Here is a 9891-nt window from a genome sequence, read left to right on the forward strand (position 1 = left end):
ATGAAGCATAAGAAGGACAAGAAGGAAAAGAAGGAGAAGAAGATGACCTTCCAAAAGAAGAAGAAGGGTGGAGGCTATGTGGTGGATGGGATAGTGATGGCTCTTTGGATAGTGATGACTCTAGTGATGATGGCAAAAAATCTATCAAGAAAGCACTAGTAAGCATCGCCATCAACAAGAAGCCTTCCATCTTCGATACTCCATCGACATGCCTCATGGTAAAGCCTACCAAGGTAAAATATGATGTGAGTGATGATGATTGTGAAAGTGATGATTGTAGGAGTAATGATGATGAGGAGTACACCAAGGAGGATCTTATGGACATGTGTGAGCAAGTGCACACTTGCTTTGAGATGAAGAGAAAGGAGTGCAAAGAATTGCGCAAGAAGATCAAATCTCTTGAGCAATCCTTTGATGAGCTAAATGCCTCTCATGAGAGTCTAAGGGAAGACCATGAGATGCTTGGCAAAGCTCACTCTAAATTTGAAAAGGCTCACTCCTCTCTTCTCAAGCAAGTCAAGGAGGAAGAAGCGAAGAAGGAGCAGGTGATTGTGTCATGTGATATGGGACTAACATGTGATATTCTTGATGAATCTTTTTATAAACCAATTGTTGTTGCTCCCACTAACCCCTCTTGTAGCACCACCACTACAACTTCACCTTTAAGTGATGGTTTTACTTGTGATCCCTCACTAATGGTGGAAAAATGAGACCCTCAAGAAGGAGGTGAATGAGCTCACTCGTGCCTTAGGCAATGCCTATGGTGGAGATGCCCGCTTGCTAAAGTGCTTGGATAGCCAAAGGTTTTCTCTCAACAAAGAGGGATTAGGCTATACCCCCAAGAAAGGCAAGACGGCCTTTGTCACTCCCAAAGCTAGCTTTATGAAGGGCAATGGTCAGCTTTGCAATAGATGCAAGCAAGTAGGGTACTTAGAGCAATCTTACATAAAGAACAAGAACAAGATAATTGCTAATGTATCCTCAATTTGTTTTGATTCTTGTTACATGCTTACCAAGGGTGTGAATGGTGTGAAGGCTAAGTTCATTGGTACACCTATTGTGGGCTCAAAGAAGAAAGCTATTTGGGCACCAAAGACCTTAGTGACTAACCTTCAAGGACCCAAGCAAGTTTGGGTACCTAAAAAGAATTGATTTTCTTTTGTAGGTCAATTATAAAGTCGGAGGAAGGTATTGAGTGCTTGATAGTGGGTGCACACAACACATGATCGGTGATTCAAGAATGTTCAATTCAATTAACTCAAATGATGACAATGGGATTGATAGTATAACATTTGGTGATAATGGCAAAGGCAAAGTCAAATGGCTTGGTAAGATTGCAATATCCAATGACTTGAGAATTTCCAATGTGCTACTAGTAGAGAGCTTGAACTTCAACCTTTTGTCGGTAGCACAACTTTGTGATCTTAGTTTCAAGTGCATATTTAGAGTTGATGATGTAGAGGTCATAAGTGTAGATGGCTCTAACTTGATATTCAAAGGTTTTAGATATGAGAATCTATACTTGGTTGATTTCAATGCTAGAGAAGCTCAATTGTCAACATATTTGCTCACTAAGTCTAGCATGGATTGGTTATAGCATAGAAGGCTTGGTCGTGTTGGAATAAAACAATTGAACAAGTTGATTAAGCATGATCTAGTTAGAGGCTTGTAAGATGTCACATTTGAGAAGTATAAGCTTTGTAGTGCATGTCAAGCAAGAAAGCAAGTTGGCAACACACATCCTAAGAAGAGCATGATGAGTACATCTAAGGCATTTGAGTTGTTGTACATGGATTTGTTTGGACCAACCACATACACTAGCATTGGTAGAAACAAATATGGATTTATGATTATGGATGATTTCACTAGATACACTTGAGTGTTCTTTCTTGTTGACAAGAGTGATGTGTTTGCAACCTTCAAGACATTCATCAAGAAAATTCAAAATGAGTTTGAAACAACCATCAAGAAAGTAACAAATGACAATGGAAGTGAATTCAAGAATACAATAGTTGATTTGTGTGATGAGTTTGGGATTAGACATCAATTCTCAACCAAGTACACTCCTCAATCAAATGACCTAGTTGAGAGGAAGAATAGAACCTTGATTGACATGGCAAGATCATTGTTGAGTGAGTACAATGTGATTCATTCATTTTGGGCTGAAGCAATCAACATGGCTTGCTACTATAGCAACTGACTCTATTGTCATCCCATGATGGAGAAGACACCATATAAGCTCTTGAATGGAAGAAAGCCCAATATTGCATACTTTCGGGTTTTTGGTTGCAAATGCTACATATTGAAGAAATGCACAAGATTGAGCAAGTTTGAGAAGAAATGTGATGAAAGTTTCTTACTTGGTTACTCAACTACTAGCAAGGCTTATAGAGTTTGGAATTTGCCTAGTGGTACTCTTGAGGAGGTTCATGATGTGGAATTTAATGAAACCAATGGCTCCCAAGAGAAAGATGAGAATCTAGTGATGCAAGAAGCACTCAATCGGTCAATGCAATAAATAGCATAGACATTGGTGACATAAGGGCTAGAGAGGTGATTGATGTTGAAGATGACAAGAATCAAGTGCTCTCTAACTCAAATGTGCAAGCTAGTGGTTCTCATGATCAAGTTCAAGCAAGTGCTAGTGATGACAAAGTGCAAGATCAACAACAAGTGGCTAGTTCATCATCTCAATCAAGTGATCAATCAAATGTAAGCAATCAAGTGCAAGTGCTCCAACCAACCAATGTTGCAAGATATCATCCATTGGATTGTATCATTGGTGATATCTCAAGAGGTGTGCAACCAAGATCAAGATTGGCACCATTTTTGTGAACACTTCTCATTTGTGTCATCCATTGAACCTAAGAAGATAGATGAAGCTTGATTGGGTCAACTCCATGCATGAAGAGCTAAACAACTTCAAAATAAATCAATGGGAGTTAGTTGAGAGGCCTACGGATCATAATATGATTGGAACAAAGTGAGACATTCGGAACAAGCAAGATGAAGATGGGATTGTTGTAAGGAACAAAGTAAGATTAGTGGCTCAAGGTTACACTCAAGTTGAAGGTCTTGACTTTGGAGAGACATATGCCCTAGTTCCAAGATTGGAAGCAATTAGGATCTTGTTAGCCTATGCTTGTGCACATAACATCAAGCTATACCAAATGGATGTGAAGAGTGCATTTCTCCATGAGTACATTAATGAGCTTGTGTATGTTGTGCAACCTTTTAGATTTGAAGATGAGAAGAAATCCAACCATGTCTACAGGTTGAGAAAGGCTTTGTATGGTTTGAAGCAAACACCAAGAGCATGGTATGAGAGATTGAGAGATTTTCTACTCTCTAAGGGATTCAAGATGGGTAAGGTTGACACCACTCTCTTCACCAAGAAGCTAGGCAATGCTTGTTTGTGTTGTAAGTCTATGTTGATGATATCATATTTGGATCAACCAATCAAGATTTTTGTGAGGAGTTTGGAAAGATAATGGCAAGTGAGTTTGAGATGTCCATGATTAGAGAGCTTAATTACTTCCTTGGTCTTCAAATCAAGCAATTGAAAAATGGCACATTTGTGAGTCAAGGCAAGTGCATCAAAGACATGCTCAAGAAGTTTGGAATGGATGATGCTAAAGCTATTAGTACACCAATGGGGACAAATGGAAGCTTGGATAGTGATGCTAGTGGCAACATGGTGGATAAATAGATATATCGGTGATGATCTATGATTGGAAGCCTACTCTATGTGACCATATCAAGGCCGGATGTGATGTTTAGTGTATGCATGTGTGCTAGATTTCAAGCCTCACCAAGAGAAAGTCACTTGAAGGCCACCAAAAGAATATTGAGGTACTTGAAGCATACACAAAATGTTGGATTATGGTATCCCAAAGGAGCTAGATTTGAGTTTATTGGATATTCAGACTCTGATTATGCAGGATGTAAAGTTGAGAGAACGAGCACATCGGGCACATGTCAACTATTGGGAAGATCACTTGTGTGTTGGTCATCAAAGAAGCAAAATAGTGTAGCACTCTCAACCATCGAAGCGGAGTACATTTCAGTCGGTAGTTGTTGTGCTCAATTACTTTGGATGAAGGATACTTTGAATGACTTTAGAATCAAGTTCAAGAAAGTACCGTTGCTATGTGACAATGAGAGTGCAATCAAACTCACCAACAATCCGGTTCAACATGCAAGAATAAAGCATATAAATGTATGTCACCATTTCATAAGAGATCATCAACAAAAAGGGGACATTTATATTGAGAGTGTGGGCACCGATGATCAACTAGCTGATATATTCACCAAGCCACTAGATGAGAAAAGGTTTCGCAAACTAAGGAATGAATTGAACATACTTGACTTCTCAAATATGTGTTGATGCACCCCCATTATATGACATGCCTCTCCTTCGAGCAAAGCAAGATAAAGTTGATTGACATGTGATTCATCCATTACTAAGGACTTGTTTAGTGCATCTAGTCATTCCTATCATGTCTTAGGCTCATTCATGCAAATCAAATGAATTTGATGCTTGTATGGTACCACTATTGCTTGTATGCTTGAAATGATCTAGTGGTAGCATATGACATGTTTGTGAGCTTGTGAACCTAGTGTTTGATCTAGAAAATGAGCTATAAGTGTTTAATTCAATATGGTGCATGATAACCCTTATTTGGAGGTGTGAAGAAGCTTGCCCTTGGATCAAACCGAGTTAAATATCTTTTGCAAATGATCTAGATTGAACCAAATTAGGAAAATGATCCTCACTTCACATGGTTTCACCCCAACCTATCTAAAATTTGAGCTCACCTTTTGTGCTAATTGTTGACAAAGGGGGAGAGAAATTCACAAAGATAGTAAGAGATAGGGGGAGCAAACTAACAAATGAAATGACATTGTAATGGGATCAATTAAAATTTGAAGCACACAAGTAGGCGGAGCAAGCTCATAAACTTGTATGTTGCATTTGTATGTGCATTACATATGATTTCTTGCATGGCACAAGCTCTAAATTTCCTATTCATGCTTGTGTGGTGTATGCTAGATTGTAGAAAAGGATTGATCAAATGAAAACTAGCATGCATAAGAATAGGAAGAGTAACTAGACTTGTGCCTATCATGTAAAAGCTAGACCCTTTCATATAATGTTGATCTCATAGGGTTTTCTAGTTTTGTGAATGTCTAGTTACTAATGGCGCTAAGGATGATGTATATTAGCAACTCCGATTGGTATCACACTTCAAAGGTCCATTCTTTACACCTTAGCATCATTTAGTAGCTATTACTCTCCCAAACTTTCTATCCATGCATATGTGCAAGCTTTCAAATAGAAACTCTTAGCACATATGTAGGGGGAGCTAATACTACCAATTTCAAGTTTATGAAACTTGTCCATAACCTTTACACATGGTAATATGGTTGGGCAAGCAACATGAATCCAATAGATTTTATCGAATATCTTTGTAAATAGGTTGTCATGAATTACCAAAAAGGGGGAGATTGAAGACAACATATCAAGTGCAAACCAAGCAACCTATGGAAACTTGGAAACTACCAATTAGGGACATAGGATGTCAATCCAATGGATGGGGGGAGAGGCGGCATGGTTTTGTGCTTAAGCCCCCCCCCCCACCTGTCGGCTTTTTTCCAAAAACCCCCTGCCCCCTCCTGTGCAAATTCAACGTTAGAGACCTGCGCCGCCCTAGGCAATTCGCATCTCATCTCCCTAGCCCTATGCCGCCAGAGACCTACACCACCCCCAGGCGATTCGCATCTCGCCGCCCCAGCTGACTGGTCAGGGGTGTGAGCCATGGACTAAGTTCGATGTCGACATCCTGCCCCGATCGACCGCCACCCTAACCCCACCGAGCGCTCGCTGTCGCTGTTAAAAGCATGTCTACTATTTTGCAGCCATGGTCTGTCGCTTTCTCTAAATCTCCTCTAGGAGGAGTACTATCTCTGTTCTGATTCTGGCGCCATGCCAAAGCAGGTGTTGGGACGACGACGTAGTGCACTGCGCACGAATTCACTCCATTCCGTGGGTCGACAACAGTTGGTTGTAGCAGAGCAGAGCACGCACACGCATGCACTCCACTTTTGGCAGCAAAGGAGTAGAGCAGGGTCTGTCGTCTACCTATCGGATCGAACGGACCCATGGCCCTCCGCCGCCTGCTGGAATGGCCATTTGTGACTGAAAATTGTTCTTCCTTGTCTCTATAGGGCTTGTATCCGTTGACTGCCATGCTGGTGCAAGGTGCATTGGCGAGAGGAAGGTGAATGGGGAGGATTGCTTCATTCTAAAGTTGTGCTGATCCTGAGGTGCATTGGTGAGAGGAAGGTGAATGGGGAGGATTGCTTCAGTCTGAAGTTGTGTGTTGATCCTGAGATGCATTGAAGCATGTGTTCTGTAAATCGTGCTTTGCCTGGTGATCTATAAACCGTCCAGGTGGTAGAAAGTTGGGCAAGTTGTGATTGTATAGGACACATCAAAGACTATAGAAATTGTATAGATGGCAAATTGTATTCTAAATTGTGCTATCATTGGAACGAACAGAAATTTGTAGAACTCAAAATGTTGTACTGGTTATTGGGAATTTCTACTTTGGATCAAGCAAGCCCTGCAGCTAATATCAGTAGAAAGTAGCACATGTATACAAGAAGTTTGGGCTGACAAAATAGAACATCAATTGAGACATGAAAGCACATGTGAGCACAACCAGATTCTTGAGTTGTCGAAATAAAGAGACAAAAAGTAGGATTAATTGTTCATGTTGATCCCAAATGGAAGAAAACATAATGTTTGGTGAGTGTCAATAGTTATCAGCACTAAAAAATATAGAAGATCAATAATGTTTCAGTCCCACTACAAATCTAAGCAAATCAATAATACTTTTTAGATATTATAATAATGCATAAGGGATGTTCTAGAACCACAAGCTTGTAGATAGGAAAGTGCAATATCAGTACCTTGTAACTGAATCACAAGCTTGTATATAGGAAAATGTAAACTAGAACTAAGTATATCAGTACATTGTAGAATCACAAGCTTGTAGATAGGAAAATGTAACACTAAAAATTGGCAACTGAATGATGTCACTAGTAAAAAAGTGTTTACACGAACTTGAAATATTAGCCAACAACATTGTTTGGGCAAGTGCGTGCATCATGATCCCCTACTTGCTTATATTTTCCACACGTCTGTTTACTTTTACCCTTGCTTGCAGCCTTCATCTCCTTGCTCTTCTTAATTCATTTGCATCTCCCTTTGGACTTGATATCATTTGGTGGATGTATATCGACTTGATTTGGAATTTTACTACCAAGGAAAGATTCATACTCATCCTGTTTATTAACTCTAGTAGTAGGCATGATCATTTGGAGAGGTTCCACTAGGTTGGATAAACTAGAAAATAAAAAGTCCATCCCTTGTTCAGAGTTCATGGCCATTTGGATAAGATCTTCAAACTGGTTGCGTGAATCTGAATTCTTTTTCTGCATTGACACCACCATAGGATCTTCAGGCTTTTCATCTAGCAGGTTACCTTCTTCATCAAACAATAGATCCCTGTAAAATTGAATATCTGATTAGTACTATTGTACAAAACACCCATAGAAAAAAAATCATACAATACAAACCTTTTATATCTTTTCTCCCATCTCTTCATAATATAAATAGATGGTATCTCATTTTGCTTCTCAGCTCTAAGCACTTGTACAATATGATGGCATGGGATGCCATAGGACTCATAAAATTTATAGGAACACCTACCAAACATGTCTGACTTGTTCAACTGAACCACTCGCTCTTTTCCAGAGATACTGCTGATGGTGACAATTTTTATATCTTCACACTCTGTAATGCCTTGAATAATGCAATGGTCTCTTGTAGCTACGATTTGTTCCTAAAATTTACTGAAGACTTCATGTGTATATATCACATTACATTGCTTCTCCATGGCCCATGGTGTCATCAATTTAGGAGTGGTGTGAAGACTTAAATTATCGGCTTTCAACTCCTCTTGGCGTTGGCACTCCAAAGATGTGTCAAACCTTAGCCAGAACTCAACAAAGGTCAATTTTCAATGAATGAAATGGTTAAAAAAGAATTTGCACTCTCTGATCATGATGTAGTCCTAAGGATTCCTGCTAGAGGTATGTCCATAAAGTATGCCAGAATCCATGATTGATGCATGGCAAACTTTGTGGAAAACCAATCGTTTCCCATGAGTGCAAAATATGTTATGATAGAATTCCATTGTGACTCAAAATCATCTGTAGTCTTGGAGCCCCAAACACATGTGTGTAGTCTATCCCAGAATAGTTCATCCTCTCTTATAGAGGGCCCGATCTTCTTAGGAACCTTTTCCATGATATGCCACATGCAAAGTCTATGAGTTGTATCCGGTAGAATATGAGCAATAGCAGCCTTCATGCTCGCATCTTCATCTATTATGATTAGATGAGGTGCTACTCCATGCATAGCCTTAAGAAAGGTGTTAAACAACCATTCATATGTCTCAATCTTTTCATTTGCCAAGAATGTTGTCCCTAGGAAAACACTTTGCAAGTGATGATTGACTCCAGTAAATGACACAAAAATCATGTTATACTAGTTAGTGGTGTATGTTGAATCTACCGACACCACATCACCAAAAACACTATAGTTTTCCTGCATAAGGCATCTGCCCAAAACACATGAACAAGTCATCCTTGTTCATCCACCATAAAGTCATAAAAGAAGGCAGGATTTACTTCCTTCTTTCGCCCAAGTTGTGCCATAAACATTTGTGCATCTGCATCCTTGATATTGCTCCTGAGGTCACGGTAATAGTTTTGCAAATCCCTCAGCGTGCACCCAACATTCTAAAACCCACCCTCACTGACATGGAGAAGTCTATATGCATGTGAGGTGCCAATGCTAGCCTTATGACAACTGAACAAGGTACTCTTTGCCCTCTCACTAACATTACGGTTGGATCTTAGCAAATGTCTCTTATCTGGTGACACAAAACCATGGCTGTGCTCCTCAACCATTGAAGCTATCCGATACTTCTTGTCATTGCCAAGCTTGACAACAATATGTGCCTCACAACCACATTTGCTTTCCATCACATTATGTGTCTTTCTCTTTTTTTCGGATTCATCAATAACATTTTTTATGTTCTCCTTTCTGTATCCTTCCCTTGAACAATAATACCGCTTGAATAATATTTCATCATTTTGCTTCTTGTGCTGACCAACACGAATAGAGAAACTAGCTTCATGTGCATACGATTTGTAAAATTTCTCCACATCTGTAAGTGTATCAAATATCATTCCAACCATAGGCTTCAAATGATCCATGGCGGTGGCCTCAAAACTTCTTCCTATAAGTCCCGCAATGGCGGGATCAACGACGACGGCTTCAGAGATGGCATTGTTCCTTGTCCATGGCTGCTGCAGCTCTTGCTGCTGTTGGCTGTTGCTGTCATTCCACATCATCACGCCATTCCGAGTATGTCCTCTGGCAATCATATTGATAGAACTTTCAATCAAACAAAAAGGAAACCGGGCCACGAAAACAAAAATGAAAAGAAAGGTCACAAAAAAGAACTCACACACGTCAGAGCTGCGCAGGACCTCATAGATGGCCAGGCACACTGCAAACATGATCAGTCTCTCTCCACCACTGTCCATGTTGAAGCCCAGGCGCTGCTGGTCGATCCACTAGCATGGTGTGTTGTGTCTCAGTGCCTATGTGCATGGCATGATATCAGAGTTGTTCACATACAGTTCAGTGCTCCCATGATCGAGCTCATAGGTAGATGAAGAACCGGTTGTTAGGATGATGAAGGGTGTGCCGCTGGTGGTCTTCAAGATCTTTTTAACGTCCTCCAAGAGGAT

The 9891-nt window shown here is 40.1% G+C and overlaps 1 protein-coding gene across 1 annotated transcript; it reads right to left on the minus strand.

Moving 5' to 3' along the window:
- Positions 1-8712: 8712 nt before the first annotated feature.
- Positions 8713-9489, minus strand: LOC136503177 (protein FAR1-RELATED SEQUENCE 5-like). Its single transcript, XM_066498336.1, has 2 exons — positions 8974-9489; positions 8713-8871 (listed from the first exon to the last, which is right to left on the minus strand). The coding sequence occupies exons 1-2, from the start codon at positions 9487-9489 to the stop codon at positions 8713-8715; spliced, it is 675 nt and encodes a 224-aa protein (XP_066354433.1).
- Positions 9490-9891: the final 402 nt, after the last annotated feature.

The sequence above is a fragment of the Miscanthus floridulus genome, chromosome 14 (assembly GCF_019320115.1).
Source record: "Miscanthus floridulus cultivar M001 chromosome 14, ASM1932011v1, whole genome shotgun sequence".
Classification (NCBI taxonomy): domain Eukaryota; kingdom Viridiplantae; phylum Streptophyta; class Magnoliopsida; order Poales; family Poaceae; genus Miscanthus; species Miscanthus floridulus.